The sequence below is a fragment of the Sinocyclocheilus rhinocerous genome, unplaced genomic scaffold (assembly GCF_001515625.1).
Source record: "Sinocyclocheilus rhinocerous isolate Xijiao unplaced genomic scaffold, SAMN03320098_v1.1 scaffold1111, whole genome shotgun sequence".
NCBI lineage: Eukaryota > Metazoa > Chordata > Actinopteri > Cypriniformes > Cyprinidae > Sinocyclocheilus > Sinocyclocheilus rhinocerous.
In genome coordinates this window covers 1,426,397-1,444,735 of record NW_015655406.1, presented here as the reverse complement: position 1 = coordinate 1,444,735, position 18,339 = coordinate 1,426,397, and the positions used below count along the sequence as shown (strand labels likewise).

General features: G+C 35.9%; 1 protein-coding gene across 1 annotated transcript; it reads left to right on the top strand.

Moving 5' to 3' along the window:
• Positions 1-630: 630 nt before the first annotated feature.
• Positions 631-17,834, top strand: LOC107718237 (thrombospondin type-1 domain-containing protein 7B-like). Its single transcript, XM_016525231.1, has 4 exons — positions 631-687; positions 11,999-12,839; positions 16,366-16,614; positions 17,648-17,834. Exons 2-4 carry the CDS (start codon positions 12,148-12,150, stop codon positions 17,832-17,834), a joined length of 1,128 nt encoding a protein of 375 aa, XP_016380717.1. The 5' UTR covers positions 631-687; positions 11,999-12,147.
• The last annotated feature ends 505 nt before the right edge of the window (positions 17,835-18,339 follow it).

The window sequence follows — 18,339 nt, the reverse complement described above, 5'->3', positions numbered from 1 at the left end:
CATATATTGAAGTTAACATTTTTTATTCATTATTAAGTCATGAAATCAAAATAACAAGTTGTTTAACAAATGGACACTGCAATACCTAAGAGACATTAAGGCAATTTCAAGCAAAATATTTCTGTCAGTGTCTAATATGCTTTCTCTTGATGGATAAATGTGATATTTCTGATAACAATTGTTAGAAAAAAATATAATTATCATCAATGGACATTAAACATACCCTAAATTGTAGGATGAATTGTAGGATGTGTTCTATTACTTTTCCACATGATCAGCTGATTGATGGATAAAATCTCATATACTAAGATTGAAGGAGAGACTAGAAACCAAAATGTTACAGACTTTTGCCAATAAGAAACCACTTCACAACAACCCAGAACTGCGCAGCAAGTATTTTCCAGAAAATAAAAAAATATGAATATTGTTATATTTTTGTATCTGGTGTTTAATTTTCCATAAAACTGTACATAAGATGTCTTAACTTAGTTTCTAGAACAAAATTACTACCTATTGTGTTTTTCTTCTCTGCAGGATAGATACCAAGAAGCTGACAAAAGATGGCATTTCTGAAGGATGCGATTACCTTTTTCTTCTCCCTGTGGGCTTCCCTCCTTTATGTAGCATTAATGTCCCTTTCACTGGGGGCAGAAGCACCAAAAAGAAGCCAGTACATCTGGAAAACAGGTGAGTTGCCAATATTTCCAATATTAGCTTTTTCTTGGACGACAGAATGAAATTAATTTATGCGGTCCCTATCTGAATTATGAGTGTTTTTTTTACCATGATTACTCGTTTCTGTCATCATTCACTGTCATAATAATAATAATAATACATTTTATTTGAAATGCGCCTTTCTTAATACTCAAAGCGCTACAACATGTACAAACAAAATAACAAGTCAACCAAAACTACAAATATCCAAAATAAAATCATAGTAATAGTCATAAATTAAAAGCTTCAGTAAAAAGGTACGTCTTAAGAAGTTTCTTAAAACAATCCAAGGAAGCAGCATTCCTAATAAACACAGGTAATGCATTCCATAACTTAGGCGCGTTATAGGAAAAAGCCCTCCCCCCCATAGTTTTTAATTTACAACGAGGCTGATACAAGGAAAAACAACCAGCAGAGCGGAGAGAGCAAGAAGGTGTGGAAAGTATTACCAAGTCACAAATGTAATCTGGAGCCAGCCCATGCACTGCTTTATATGTTAAAATCAGAGTTTTAAAATCAATACGTGATTGAACCGGGAGCCAATGAAGTTGCTGGAGCACTGGGGTAATGTGATGGCGTGAGGACGTATAAGTCAAAACCCGCGCTGCTGAGTTTTGAATATATTGCAGTCTCTTAACAGAACTTGCTGGTAAACCCCCCAAAGAGAGAATTGCAATAATCGAGCTGTGATGTGATGAAGGCATGAATAAGCCTCTCTGCATCAGGCCTAGTAAAGGAAGAAGTGGAATCAGGCTGAGTGCTAATATAAATCTGGGTATCGTCCGTGTAACAATGATAGCCCAGGCCATACTTCTGAATAATCTGCCCCAGAGGCAGCATGTAAATACTAAATAGAACAGGTCCCAAAACTGACCCCTGAGGGACACCCTGACACAAAGGCGCAGTCTGAGATCTATTAGTACCCAGGTAAACAAACTGAGAACGTTCTGAAAGATAAGATTTAAACCATGTCATGTTGCTACAAACCTGTATGACTTTCTTCTGTAGAACACAAAAGGGGATTTTTTGAAGAATATGGCCACTGTTTTGCATATGAAAGCGATTCATTGAAAAGATATAACGATTCGTTCAGATACTTCTCTCATAGTGAGATAAGGCTTTCCATGAATATCTAAATTTTGGTCTTTTTGTCGAACCAAAGCTATCATATGGGTTCAGAAGACTTGGAATATTGTGAACAAGATGCTTTTATGCTGCTTTTTTGGTCATTTTTTTGGATCTTGACACCCCAGTCCTCGTTTGCTTTTGAAAATGGCCAAGATATCCTTCAAAAATTCATCTTTCTGTGCTCCACAGAAGAAAAAAAACCATAGAGGTTTGGAAACATCATGAGGGTGAGCAAATGATGTCATAATTAAATTTTTTTGTATTGTTTCTCTAATAGCGCACAGGGTAAATCTGCAAAACCAAACTGCAACAATTATTTCAAGGTTTCCAGAAATGCTAAACACACAGTTTGTGTTTGTATGATGCATCCACAGTCTGAGCCAGAGAATTCTGACACATTTTTGCCATTTCTCTGTGGTCAGATCCAATTGGAGAAGTCGCATATTAGGACTGCATAATCGAATGTGTGAATGATAGTGTTTAGTACAGTACAGTCAGTCAAGAAGCAAGGTGATACACATTTGTATTCTGCATTTAATAGAGGAGAACAGAAGTGGTAAATAAAAATTGGTCCAGGTTGGATATTGATCCTTGTTGTCGCAGATCTTGGATCAGCAGGCATGTATGTACAGCAGTTCAGAAAGTGTGTGAGACCATCTGCCTGTGTTATCTGTGAAGTCTGATCAATCTTATATCCAGCTGGAGTTGCACTGAGAATTCCTCATGTCGCCATGGCAACAATTGTTAAGTGTGAGATTGACAGCTCACAAAGAACAGAAGATTATTACTTGACCTATTAATGCCGTCCGGCGTATCCAAGCTACTTTAGCTTACATTTCAAGATGCTGCAATTAGGTACTTCTCCAGAACTTGTAACAAAACATCCAACATATGGCTATGAAGACCTCAGGAAGTTCATATCAACTTCCAGATTTGGGTGGTCTGCCCACCCTTGTTCATTTACATTTACATTTACATTTACATTTAGTTATTTTGCAGACGCTTTTATCCAAAGCGACTTACAATTGGGGAATACATAAAGCGATTCTTCTTAAAGAGGCAAACAGACACAGGAAGTGCTTGAAATACCAAGTTTTAGGCATTGTTCAAATAAGTACGAGCTAGAAAAGGGAATGAATAAATAAAGAGAAAGAATAATTTTTTTTTTTTTTTAAGATGAAGTCAAGTAGCGTTTAAAGAGATGAGTTTTCAGCTGTCGCTTGAAAATTGTCAGGGATTCAGCATTCCGGATAGGGGTGGGAAGATCATTCCACCAGCCAGGAACGGTGAACGAGAATGTTCTGGAAAGTGATTTTGAGCCTCTCTGTGATGGTTCCACGAGGCGTTGGGGGTCCAAGAACTGATCCCTGAGGAACCCCAGTGACCAGTTGATGAGCTTTGTTCAGTTTAAATTATTCCATGAGAAAAAGTATCCATCAACAGGGAGATTATTGGGACAAAGTATTCAGCTGGTCATGGGATCTGAACATGGAGGCTATCAAAACAGCTACTGATATGACTAGCGTGTTCATTTTATGTGGGTGTTATCATTTTAAACATTTGTTTACTATGCATTCCTTCATGTGTAAAAACTTCTTTAAAAAGTAGAAAAATACTATATTTAATAGTGCATTCTCACATATACAGTAATTCAAACGTATTTTGTGACACTGAAGACTGGCGTAATGATGCTGAAAATTCAGCTTTACCATAACAGGAATAAATTATATTTTACAATATATTAAAATAGAAAACAATTATTTTAAATTGTAAAAATATTTCAGAATAATACTGTTTTTACTGTATTTTTGATCAAATAAATGCAGCCTTGGTGAGCATAAGAGACTTCTATCAGAAACATTAAAAAATCTGGGGAAAGAATTTAAAAAAAAGAAACATTTAAAAAATCTTACCGACCCCAAACTTTTGAACAATAGAGTATGCTGACATTTCAGCAGGGTTTTCAAAAGATTCATAGCTACTTTAATTATTTAGATTTTTAATTTAGATTTAATTATCATAAATATCAGTTTTGTTTTAAAAGTTGATATTTGACTAATCGATTTAGGGGCACTAAAAGACAGTTTCTTTAAAAAAAAGTCAATGACCTTTGAAAGTTATTGTAAAATTCATACACTGAATGAATGGATAGATGGATGGTTGGAGAGACAGATCAACAGGTGTCCAGTGCTGATGAAGGCAACTGTAAAAAGGCTTTATAGACAAAGTAGGGATGTTAAGGATGTAGAAGTTTTGTGTGAAGCGGTGGTCAGTTCTCAGAGGCTCTGAGTGAGTTTCCTCACGTGCTGTGTGTGGATCGAAGAGCTGCTCTGCAGGGCCACAGCGGTGATGATTCCTGGAATATAAAATCGATACTTGTTTCATCCTGAAGGAGTGGGTCCACTTTCCTACTGTCTATGAAGAAACGCTCATTTGGCCACCTACATGCTTTATTTTGTACTCAAGGTCTAATTTTCTTCAGCTTTGTTTGTGCTTAATTTTGTTCAGTTTTCCTGTTCTGGAAATGAGAAAACTGTGTGCTGACAAGAGAGCAAAATCTTGAGTTTGTGTCTTAAAAGCACTTTGGTGGCTTGAAAACCTAATTTTGAACCACTTTCCCCGGAGTTCTTCTATCTGACGTCACAAGCTGGACAGAAAATGGTTCTGTCTCTCAAAACAAGGTGGAAATTAACCTTCAAGAGAGAGATGAAGACGGCTAGCATAAGGTGATCTCAAAACTAACAGACATGTACTAAAAGCCATAAAGGTGCTTTAATCCAGGAATTACTTTGCATTCTAGCTACACTCTTCATACATAAAATGCAACTCACAAGTGCTTCACAAATTCCTTTTTTTAATGAAATATACAGTATGGTATGAAAGAATGCAATTTATACATTAAAAGTCCCAATAACACATCACCATGATGTTGAAAAATACACAAAAATAGGCATGGAAAGCTTTATACCTTTGCACCAATCAAACACACATTTGGTACTTTTATTCTACATTTTTACATATATACATTTGCCTTTACAGTCACAGGAAATGTATATGTATCAGTAGGGTCCAGTGCTTTGGTCCCTATTGACTTCCATTTTATGGAAGTCTCCTTTTGTGTTTCACAGAAGAAAGTTATTTATACGAATTGGACTGACACAAGGGTGAGCAAATGATGACAGAATTTTCATTTTTGCGTGAAGGATCCCTTTAAACCACACTTTAAAATGAGCACAAATACACTTTTCAGGCAAAATGTTTTGCAAAAAAGAGGGTTATTAGGTTTTTAAGTGATAAATGAGTAGAACATGTTCATACAGTAGTTAAGGTGATGAACTACATCTGTGAGGACATGTGTAAATTCACATCATACATTCATATCATTTTGGGACTAGTGTTTTACATACAAGTAAACAAAAATAAGCCGCAGAACCATTGCCTTCCAGAGCAACATCCCAAGTCTTTCGCATTTAAGCCATCAAAATCCACCAGTCCTCACCCCAGACTCCAACCGAATCGTGACAGGCCAAAAACAGCTCCATTTCCTTTGCTAAAGCGTCTGTGATAGGCAGAAGAGCACTGTAATTGCATCTGTGACCATCAGCGAGTAATTAATCTGTCATGTGCCCTATTGTTTCACCCAGAATGCATCCAAAAAGTGTGTGAGTGTCAGACTAGAACATTTCTTCACGCTGTTGAGAGGGAGGATGCTGCCGTCTCCAGAGACCTCTGGGTCAGGAATTGTTTTGTTTTTTAAAATGTGTAAACAACACTAATGGCCCCGACACTTTCAGACATCATAAATACATAATTCGATTTATTTCGGCATAAACAATGGTTGCATTGTTGAGTCATGCTGTCATACCAATGCACTTGTTGAGTAGCAAGACACAGTTTAACTCTTTACATAACCTATAACCAGAATGTACACTTACTCATATGTTTTGAGAGTAAAATGTTACAAATGTAAAATGTTTTTTGTAGTTGTGTAGCATAGCATCTTGGCGTCTAAATAACAATAGCATAAATTCCTCTACTCTCATAAGTTACTGATTGTTGTTACTGTAGATTGTTATCTGGTTTACACAGATAATATTTTTAATGTATAATACATTACTTGGGGGTCAGTAAGTCAGTATTTTTATTTATTTATATATTTATTGAATGCCTTTATTCAGCAAGGATGCATTAAATTGATCAAAAGTGACAGTTAAGACATTCATACGTTACAAAAGATTTCAATTTTTTTCTATTTATATTTTCAATCGTTTACATTATTAGCAGCACAACTGTTTTTAACATTGATAATAATAAGAATTAACTGAAGGATCACATAAAACTGAAGATTTGAGTAATGGCTGCTGAAAATTCAGGTTTGCCATTATAGGAATAAATAACATGTTAAAATATTTCAATAGAAAACCGTTATTTTCATTTACAATATTACTGTTTTTACTGTATTTTTGATCAAATTAATGCACCCTTGTTGAGCAAAAGAGGCTTCTTACAAGAATTTTAATCTTATCAACCTCAAACTTTTAAATGCTAGCATGTATTTAAGATATGAATTATATTCACATATGTGGCTGTTTGCCTTTCTATGATTAATTTGAAGGGTTTTCACAGACGCCTGCAGTGTGTTTAGTATCACATTTAATGAGCATGTAAGATCTTGTTGATTACATTTCCAAATCATATTTCTAAGAATGGGAGAGATCTAGTTTTGTTGCAGTGCTGTTGTTTGCAGTGTGCACAGGGTAAAATCTGTGTACTGAAGAACTTTCCACAGCTGTTAGCTCGGTGTTTTTCAGGCTGGAGAAGACTTCATCTCAGAGGATTGCCGCTAACTATGCTAAGGTCAATGATTAGATTGCCTGGGAAAAAATGTAAAGAAACCAATAGATCGAGCTGTTTTCAGCGTGCTGTTTTGAGGTGATATAGCAGTACAGTGCTGTTGTTTGCAGCCTCCATATTGCCGGAGGTCTTCATAATGGAAGTACAGTCACTGAGGAATCCCACCATAGAGGGAACACTGTGTTGTGGGTGATTAAAGCTTTTGAAAATTTGAACAGCGAAAAATAACCTGTCTCGGGTGTGTTTGAACCAAAGCCTCTGATTGGTGTCAATTAATTATATTCAGCAGTGGAGGCCAAAGGGTTTTGCCTGGGGAAAAAGCCTACGGGAATGAAAACCAATTTCAATTTTCACTCAAAATTTGCTTTTTCCAAGTTAATAGAAATTGATAATGTGGATTCTACCAGATAAGATATCATAGTTCAAACTGTATCTCTGTCTTTGTGCTGCCAAAATTGAGTAAAACCTCTCCCGATCTTGCCAACAGTGACTTTGCTTGCGATGCCCTGCGAGTGACCTCATCCCATCTTCACAGCTTTAAGTTGCTGTGACACCACGGGACAGGGTCCTGCTCGTATCTTAGTTCTGTTTCTCTCCGCCTGCCTGCTGCGTTTCAGTGATGACCACATGAGAGACGGCGGGAGATGAACTCCCTGTGAGACATACAAGTCAGTCTGAAAGAAAGTTGGAAGAAGCTTGTCACAGCTGTGAGGGTGATTTTGTGTGTGTGTGTGTGTGTGTGTGTGTGTGTCTTCTCCAACAAACTGTACCCTCGCCAAGTATTTGGATGCTTTAAATTTCGGAATGATGTTACATTAGATATCAAAATTTCAAACCAAGAGGCATTTATTTTAAAGTCAAATAGCACATGCACACCTTGCAAGCGCAGCATTTCACAAAAATAGGTTTGTTAAAATTAAGTCTTAGTATATTTTAAAGTATTTGGACACTTTATGATTGCAAAATGTTTGTGGAATATGTTCAGACTGTGGTAATAAGATGAGCGCCACATGCGGTTACTCTGGTTAGTATGTAAAAAAAAAATACATTTTTAGAAATCACCTGGTTTGCCTGAATTATTTGACGGATTGCTCTTAGGAAAGCCCTGTTTAATTAGACTGGTTTCAGGTTCATTTGTCCCTGATCAGACGTCAGTTTCTTAGAGAGCCTTTATGTAAGATGTGTTCTTGCATTCAAAAACATTTAGATGAAGTAGAACTACTTTTAACATGACACAGTGTATTAATGCAACAGTAGATGCTCAAAAACAAGGCATGTCTGACAAAATAGCCACATTGGTTTGATTTTTTTTTATTGTTTGCTGTATAATGTGGTGCAATTCATACATGTTTAATTGTGGCTTACATTTTCAAATACTACATGTATCCACTGTAATTATTTTAGGATTTAAATAAGGGTAGGTTTACATGACAACGATGTACTAAAAATGGAAAAGTTTTTCCTTTGTGTTTTTTGCATACAGATGACAACGTTGTCAAAATGATCCCCATTCACATGGATCTGCGAAAATGTATTATGCATGCCAGACCAGTACTTGGCAATGTCACTTTGTAATGAAATTCAACACGAACACGTAATATGCATGCACATGACTTCACGGTTTTCTCAAAGTTGCATTTTTGTAGTTTATATGGAGACTAATGGTATCGTTTTCAGAAGTTAGCATTTTCAGGCCCCCAAAATGCTGTTGTTGTGTAAGTGAACTGCCAAAACACATAAAAAGTTTTCCGTTTTTAGTTGAAGATGGTGTCGTGTAAATGGCCCCTAAAATTTCTTATTTTCTTACTTCATTGGAAATTTGTATACTTAGAAAAAAAGCAATTAATGATGAATTGTGTTCTCCACTGGTTAAAAGAATAGCTGCATGCTAGCATAAAAACATAATGTCTGTATGTATATATACTTTTTGTTTGTTTGTTTTTAAGAAATTAATACTTATTTATTCAGGGATGCGATAAATTGTGAAAATGACACAATTTTTTTTTAAATTCTGTTCTTTTGAACTTTCTATTCATCAAAGAATCCTGAAAAATTAGTTTTCACAAAAAATAAATAAATATTAAGCAGTACAACTGTTCAACATTGATAATAATAAGAAATGTTTCTTGAGCACCAAATAATTTTTTCTGAAGGATCATGTGACACTCAAGACTGGAGTAATGATGCTGAAAATTCAGCTTTGACATTACAAGAATAAATTACTTGTATTTTAAAATACTGTGGGCCCTATTTTAACGATCTAAGCGCATGGTCTAAAGCGCACGGCGCAATTGCGTTTAAGGCGTGTCCGAATCCACTTTTGCTCGTTTAAGGATGGGAAAAATTGTTGGCGCGCCCGGCGCATGGTCTAAAATGGTTGTCCCTATTCTCTTAAGGAGTAATGTGTGTGTTTTGGGAGTAACGTGCCATAAACCAATCAGAGTCTCATCTCCCATTCCCTTTAAAAGCCAGTTGCGCTCGCGCCATGGCGGATTCGCTGTATACATGGCGGAATTCACAAGCAGAAAAACTGAACGCTTCTCTAGCGAGGGAACGGATCTGCTCGTGCGCGTAATTCTGTTACATGCAATGACTATCCATTATGACATGTAGGCATTTTTATATTTATGTACACAATAATAATCTTTTACATTTTAATCCTTTAATTTTTCATTTTTAAAAATGTTTGTGTGCTGCTGCGCATCCCTGTGTGTGTAAAAAGCAAAGTGTATGCGCGTTGTGCACCCGCCTATAGGTGCATATTACTAACGCGTTCTTTAAATAACAAAATAAATAAATATTGCGCACACCTCGTTTTCAGACCAGCACGCCAATATGCGCACAAATGGGCGACAATGCATTTGCTATTTAAACAATGTGGCGCAGGACGTGAAAATGACAACTGCGTCGGCCTGAAACTAGCAAAAAACACTTGCTTCGCGCCTGGCGCCGCATTGCGCCAAGTGTATGATAGGGCCCTGTATATTACGATAGGAAATAGTTATTTTAAATTGTAATAACTTTTATGATATTACCGTTTTTACTGCATTTTTTATCAAATAGCGTGAGCAAGTTATTAAAAAAAACATTATAAAATCATACAAACCCCAAGCTTCTAAATACTAGCGTATGTAGACCAAATCGATATATAATCTTCATAAGGATATGAAAAAATAAATGAATATAGATCTGCATTTCTGGTAACATGGTTTACTCTATCTTCCACTAGAAAGGCTTGAGTAAATGTACCACTCATCAGGGTTAAAAGCTTCACATTTCCCTTGTTTTTCCATTTTCCTCCCCAAAAATTTTAATTCCGACAGAGAACAATGCAGCAACAACAGCAACAACAAAAATCTCTTTCCTGGTGCTTTTTCTCTCATTGCCTCAGTTCAAAGCAATTATTCCCACATCTAGAGTCTTTAATCAGCATGCCATCCATCAGAATCCTGATTAGCCGGGAGATCTCTGTAGGACAGGCCTCTGCGGTTAAAGTTTTACCTGAACCCCCTGCCTCTGAGTAAATTGATATTTGACTAAGGAGGATGAGCGCACGAGCAGTAATTAGCACGCTGTGAGGACCGACAGTCTAATGATCAAATGTGTGTTCGACTCTGACTGGAGGGTTTTGGCTGACCTCAGTACTCATACAGTAATGATATCACCCCATATGTCTCTGTCACATGGTTTTTGTCTGCTCCGTTGTGCATTAGGTGGCATTTGGAGAATGGCAGGTCTCTTTGGTGACCTCACCAATGGTGTGATGAGGAGAACATGGCCTTTGACATCCCCTGAGGAACAACAGCAATGATGTCAGACTTTTACTGTCTGTTTGAAGCATCTGTCCCCTCTGCTTTTCCTCTCTCTGTTCCCATCGCTTCTTTTTCTTTCTGTCTCCTTATTTCTAATAGAAGATAATGGAAGCAGTTGTAACAGATGGCAAGTTTTGCTGCTTTTGAATTTAAATGTTTATCACTAGGTTACAATTTAGGGTACAATTTAACATAAATTATCAAAAAATGATTTTTTTTATGGCTGAGAGGTCGGAAACAACTGTAAAACTAGTTAAAATGTAGGTCAAATTTAGACTTTTGGTTTAAATAGAAATGATTAAATAGACATTATTCCTGGGCGCTTATAGAATTACCACTATACTAAGGCAAACAGTATTCATATAGTGTTAAAACACTGGAATTATTACTTTGAATTATTACTTTGGGATGTGTTCTTTTTTGAGACACATTTTTGAGATGTGTGTATTTTTTTTACTTTATAGGACTTGTTTAGGTATAGTTACTCAAAATTTTTATTTCAGTCCTGTGAACTTGTATCCTTTTGGACACAAAATGAGAATTTTGAAGCAACTCTTTTCCATACAAAGGTAGTGATGATGTCTGTCAAACTGCAAAACTGTCAAACTGTCAAATATTATATATATATTATGAACACTACAATTTGAAAGTTTGGGTTCAGGAAGATTTTTTAAAATGTTTTTGAAAGATGTCTTTTATGTTTACCAAGGCCACATTTTTCAAAAATACAGTAAAACACTGATATTGCAAAAATATTAAAAGAACACAATTTATTTGAAAACAGAAATATTTTAAACATTATAAATGTCTTTACTGTCACATCTTATCTTATCTTATCTTATCTTATCTTATCTTATCTTATTGTATTTTCAATCTTGGTATTGGTATATAAGAAATCTTTTATGCTTACCAAGGCTGATTTTTTTTTTTTTTTTTACAAGAATACAGTAAAACACTAATATTGTGGAAATATAAAAATATATATATATTTTATTTGAAACAGAAATATTTTAGAACATTATGAATGTAATTTTTGATCAATTTAATGCATCCTTACTGATTTTTCAAATAAATCTTACTGCCCCCAAACTTTTAAATGTTCTGTTCTGTTCTGTTCTGTTCTATTCTATTCTACTCTATTCTATTCTATTCTATTCTATTCACTGTTCCAAAAGAGATGAATTTGCAGCAACCTTGAGAATGAATCCCAATTTCATATTTTTAGCAGGTGATATTTAAAGCTGCACAGTCCAAATTTTTGTCTTTTTTTTCCCTTTCTCTTTCTTTCCAGCTCATTTCTTTTGACAGTGCTTTTCTACAATGATTAAAGATGATTATCCTTCTTGTGTCACTGAATCCACATGTACAATATTTCTGTGGTAAAGTGAGATGAATAGAGGCTCATCACTGTGCCTGATTTGGGCTTAAGTAGACAATATTAATATAATTCACTTCATATCCTGTGTGTCATTTTTTTTCTTTTCCTGTAGGTGTATGGGGTGGATGTGTGGCCAATGATTGTGGTTCAGTTGGGCTCCAGAGTCGCTCGGTGTGGTGTGTCCATTCTGAAGGCTGGAGCACACATCAATCCAACTGCTTTCCATCTGATCGCCCACCGCACCAGAGAGCGTGTGTGAAGATGTGTGAGTGGCAAAAGGATCTGTTTGAGTGGCGCTTGTCTCCTTGGGGTCCCTGCACCCCGAGTCCTCTCCACCCAGCCAATCGATGTGTGACCGCTCAGCGTGGAGTACAAAACCGAGGTGTGGTGTGTGTGAAGCGTACTAACGGCACCACGGTGAGCCAACATGTGTGTGAAGCGTTTTCTGCAGTGCCGGAACGAGAACAGGCGTGTTTGTTACCCTGCCCAATCGACTGCATCGTCTCCGCCTTCACCCACTGGTCCACCTGCAGCCGCACCTGCGGGTCGGCCCTCCAACAGCGCACCAGACACGTGCTGGCAGCGCCCCTGTATGGAGGAGCAGACTGTCCCAGCCTCACCCAGACACGTCCCTGTAACCATGACAACGCCCACCCTGCTCTCTGTCCCTCTGACCAACAGGAATACAGTTACAGTTTGTGGGTGGGGCCCTGGAGCCCTTGCAGACTTAAAGGGACAGCACCTGTTGGAAAGACAACGGTGGACTTTGGTTTTGAACTTGATGGGAAAAAAACAGTCAAAGCTTCATACACCATCAAACGTCACACTGAGAATAATTATCACCAAAACCATTATGATGAAAGAGGCCACAAAGTATCCTGGGAAATAACCATTGGCTATCAGACACGGCAACTGCGCTGTACAAGGAGTGATGGGAAGAATGCCATGCTAAGGTGGGCATCCATTCTATGAATGTACAAATGAATGGGTGAATGAATAAGTTTATGAATGAATGAATGAATTTATTCATCCACGCATCTACAGTACCATTCAATCAAATCAGTCTGTCTTTCCTTTATCCCTTCCTGTCTTGGCTTTTACTATTTTGAACGATGACTGAAACCTTTTATAACTTCTCGTGTTTGTTGCCATCTTATGATAAATCGCTTGTTGTATTTCTCAACTGTAAATCGCTTTGGATAAAAGTGTTTGCAAAATGAATAAATGTAAATGTAAAATCCATCCACACATCCATCAGTCCACCGATTGATCAGTCAGTGCACCAATTTTATATTTATTGATTTATTTTATTAGTTATATTTTGAGTTTAATGTTATTTGTTATTTTATTTATATTTTGTCATTTTTATTTTTTCTTATTTTTATTTAATTTTTTAAATTACATTTTATTCAATATTTTATTTTGTTTTTGTTTTATTTTATATATGAGTTTTATTTTATTTTATATATTTTATTTGGATTTTGTTACACATTATTTTGTTTAAGTTGTATTTTAGTTTAGTTTCGTTTTTATAGTTTTCATATATATATATATTTTTTTAATTTGTTATACTTTATTAGTTACATTTTATTGTCTTATTTACTATTTAATGTATTTTATTTTTATAGTATTTATTTTGTCATATTTTTATTTCACTTTCTTATTTATTTTAGTTTAGTTTTAGCTCAGTTTTGTTTAGTTTTTATACTCTTCATATTGTTATTTTTATGTTATTTGCTTTTCTATATTTTATTTAGATTTTTTTATACATTATTTTGTTTATGTTGTAGTTTAGTTTAGTTTAGTTTAGCAAATATTGATTTCAGTTTAAATAGTTTTACTATGTAAGAAAAAATGACATTGTGAAGTGATACAATAGATATTAAACTAGAACAACTATGAAATTGTCCAATTATATACAGTTTAGCATTTTACAAAAATACTTGTCCACAGAATGGTGCAATTAGTCAGAATGAAGAGAGAGTTGTGTAATGAAAGCTTTTAAAGAACTATTGAAGATGTAGTCAGAATTGACTGCGGTCAAATATAGAGCTGCAATGTAATGTCTGATTACTTTTCTTAGGGAATTAATTATTATTAATTCATTCAGGTTTTGAGAGGACTCGAATCTGAATGTTCGAAGTCAACCTGATTAGAACTGATTTCAAATTTGAATAGTTTACACCTTATCAACGGTCGTCCAGCGAGATGTTAATGTCCGTGTATCTTAACAATCTGACTATGTGTATTTTCCTTGGCCACAGGTCAATACAATTATGATAATTTGTAAGCTCCTAGCGAGGTAACGTGATCTTGGCAAGATTTGACTTTAAAATTATACGACACCAGACAATGATTCTTTATAAATGAAACACGAATTTATTGGCTATTCTAGATTACATTAAACTAAGCTAAAACACACATACACACACACACACATACATACAGTTCTGAAGAATGATGTTTACGGAGTTCTGAGGAAAGCCCAAAGTTTGAAGCAGTTCAGATCCCCCTAAGGGATAAGGACCAGGCCTTGACCGGAAGCAGGTCCAGACAATTAGGTGCCCTGTTGATCATTGATCTTCTTTACGACCGCAGATAGCTGGGGAGGAGAGTCTTTAGTTTTTCCGGTGGAATGCGGAGATTCAATCGTTCATTTGTGCGATATTCGCAGAGGCCTTACAAATGAGTACTCATTACTGATCTGACCATGAATAAATGATACAGGCCTATTGGCAGACAGTTATGTAACAATGTTATGCAATAAATTTACTTGTTTTATTAAATGCCTCTCCACAGTGAGGATATTAGAGTCTTCTGAATTAAGCACTGCTATCCTCGTGGTGCAGATGGATTACCATTCTACCATATGATGCTGTTTGCACAAGAGAACATGCTGTAATTTATGTATGCATTACTGGTTACAGTCAAATAACAGAATCTGAATTTTTACCTTCTGTTGTGGGCGATACTGAAAAGAGAGAAGACTTTTCACCTTTTCTTTTTTCAGCTGAGGGAAGATCCCAAACCTGCTGCTTTTTATTAATTTGTCATTAGATTTTAATAGAAATAGTACTTGTTGCTCCTAGAGAACTACAATAATAAGCTCCAGAGAGAGTGTGGGACTGCCGTGTATTGTAGTGAATATGAAAAATGAAGAAACAGTTCTGAAAATATCCACATGCTATCAAACATGCTACAGAACAGCAGAAATCTAGTGAGACAAATAAGTTATGCTTTTGATTTGCTGCAAATATTTTCAAATTCTGTGTATTTATATTTGATATAATCCTAGTTCTTAGCATCCATCGAGAGCCATTTGGATCTATAGACAAATGTGTATAGATCCAGATGGGAAATGGGAATCAGAAAAGAAAAGTTTGAACTTACTTTGTGGAGATGTGGAAAAGTTGATTTTTGTTAATAATAAAATAAATCAATCAATCAAAATCAGCACTTAGGATAAGCGTATTAAGGTTTAAAAATGTGCATATAAATCTAAATTTAAAAATCCCTCCTGAGTTTGATGATTTATGTGTTTTAATTCTCATTACCAAGTCAAATTTCGATAACATTTACGCATCAAACTCATTATCCCAGTGAAACACGGTAATATAATTTAATGTAATTCTTTGGTTGGTACTTTATAACTAATACCTTTTTAATAGTATACTGAAGATTATAACTTTTTTATTGTATTTCATTTTTGTAAATGTTCATCTTTGTTTGTGGTCCCCTATTTAACTAATCCATTCATTTTTATTCAATGTCAGTTCAACTGCAAAGCACATTTGCAATCAGTTCTTTGCACACAATGTTCTGTTGTCCATGCTATGCAGCAAACATCAATAGTGTTACCAACAATAAGATGCTAATGCCAGTCTTTATTTAAACCACTCATTTACGCACTGCATAATAAATTAACATCATTTTATGTCTTCAGATTACAAAATTTCCCTTGTGGTTTGCAAACTTTTTCACATTCGTATTAAGCCAGAATAAACTTTGGAATAAATTGAACACCCACGGACCATCCCATCACTCTCTCTCTCTCTTTCTCGCTCTCACAGGATTTCATAGTTTGCTTTAGCTTGTTTTGTATGCCAATATATTCACCGAGAATCAGCATCAACACTAAAGCCTTGGAGAGTTTGAGAGACAGCTTGAAAAATGTTCTGTTTATGTTGCTACCTTTTTTTGTCATGCTAGCCAGAGGCTAAATGCATGCCAGCAGCTTCAGATAAGGCAATACATAAACATGAAATCCTTTGAAAGTAACTAAACAGTAACTGTTTGTGCAATTTTTAGAATTGCAATCTGTTGATTTTTTTTATGTATACAGGTGTGTGTGTGTGTGGGTAGGTAGCAGAGGGCCACAAAATATCAATCATCCTTTTTACAGCAGTACAGTTCTTCATTTTACAGTGTCATAAAAATGTGGTAAAAAGATGACACTGTAAATTTCCTTCTCATCTCCAGCCTTTGCGACCATGACAACAACCCCGTGAACTTTCGTTCATGTGTGATGCCCAGAGACTGTAGAGTGTCTGATTGGTCGCAGTGGAGTCTGTGTTCAAAGACGTGTCGGACATCTGATCAATCACCTGGCTTCAGATTCAGGAGTCGCAGGCTAAAGAGAGCAGCCATTGGTGGAGGAGAGCCATGCCCCGCCCTGGAGGAAAAAGCAAACTGTAATGTTTTGGAAGACACACTGCCACTGTGCCCAAGGTGAAGAGACTGCATTGCCAGAATTGTGCATCCAAATCATTTTAAATGTTTTAATCTGTTCTAAATGCATTAGGTCTTAAAGGGGACATCGGATGCCCATTTTCCACAAGTTGGCATGATTCTTTAGGGTCTCCATAAAATGTCTGCAACATACTTTGGTTAAAATTCCTCAGTGGTCATGTAAAACAACACCTTTTAACCTTGTCAAAAAACAGCCCTGTTCACAGCGAGCCGTTTTGGTGCATGTCTCTTTAAATGATAATGAGCTACTGCTGACCCCACCCCTCTCTTCCATTTTTGTGTATTCAGTGACGCATTACCTTCAAAAATAAAACTAATCCACTGCGTCCTCAGTGGCTCTGATGTCGGGAGAAAATTAAGAATTTTATGTTCACTTTTACATCCAACTACAAAACACCTGCATTGCTTACGAGACATTTGTCGCTACAGCTGTTCAAGCACGGAGAAAATGGCGGACAGCGTACACCTGGCTGAGGGCAGAAATATGCTAATACGGGACAGTCCATCCGCTGTCATGGGTGGGGCCTGAGCAATATGACATCATACTGCTCAGAAAATCAAAACGGCTTGATAATTGAGACTGTTTAGCTTTTCTGAGGAATAAAATTAAAAGGAGTGAATGGATTTTTATCATTGTAGGGTAATTGTGTCCACACACTGCTAAGACACATTTATATGCAAACACCATGTAAAAGTGAATTTTGCATTCGATGTCCCCTTTAAACTCAACATAAACCTAAAATTCCCCATTAATGCATGTTATTGATCTTATTGTGAATGATTCCTCCATGCATATGTTTCATTTCTTTAAAAAATGTGACCATATAACTTTTAATCAGATGTCACCCTACACTTTTTTTATTTTTCGATAATCTGTTTAACTTGGACGTACGTCACAATACAGAAGAAAAGATATGTTTCTTCAGTCTTATTGTGACTTTAAAAAGGCTGAACAGATATGACTCTTTAATTTGACTTGAAATTAATGTATTTTAATTGGCTGGAAATACAGGTATGAGTGGAGGGTGACCAATTGGAAGGCATGCCAGGTGACCTCACTTTTGAGTCAGCAGGACCATCACCATAGCAATACCAGCATCCTGTGTGGAGGTGGGATCCGGACCCGAGAGGCATATTGTGTCAGGATCCATGACAGCACAGTACTGTCCCATAGTAAGAACACTGTTTTCGATAGTTAACTGTGGATTATTAACTTAGAAGTATGATTGAAAAAATTTTTTTCAGATAACTTTTGGTATGACAGTATCACAGTATTATTTTAAATCATTGTATGTGAGAATGATAATCATTCTGTACTTGGTGAATATCAAAATACCATGATATTACCCAGGGGTGGGCGTGGCAACAACTCTATCAGCTAATTAAGCTTTTTTTTCTTTTTTTTTCAGCAAGGACACATTAAATTGATCAAAATTGGCAGTAAATATATTTTAAATAAATGTTTTTTTTTCTTTTTATTAATCACAGAATCCTGAAAAACATGACACTTTCCACAAAAATATTAAGCTGTTTTCAACATAGATAATAAGAAATGTTTTTTGAGGAGCAAATGAGCATATTAGAATGGTTTCTGAAGGATCATGTGACACTGAAGACTGGAGTAATGGCAGCTGAAAACTCAGCTTTGCCATCACAAGAATAAATTACATTTTAAAATATATTAACTTAGAACACATTTATTTT

What these genes read in the sequence shown, in the direction of transcription:
- LOC107718237 (XM_016525231.1), top strand. Translation starts at nt 12,148, where the DNA reads ATGTGTGAGTGGCAAAAGGATCTGTTTGAGTGGCGCTTGTCTCCTTGG. An exon ending in GGGAAGAATGCCATGCTAAG is followed by an intron (nt 12,840 to 16,365) that starts GTGGGCATCCAT and finishes TCTCATCTCCAG; the next exon opens with CCTTTGCGACCATGACAACA. An exon ending in ACACTGCCACTGTGCCCAAG is followed by an intron (nt 16,615 to 17,647) that starts GTGAAGAGACTG and finishes CTGGAAATACAG; the next exon opens with GTATGAGTGGAGGGTGACCA.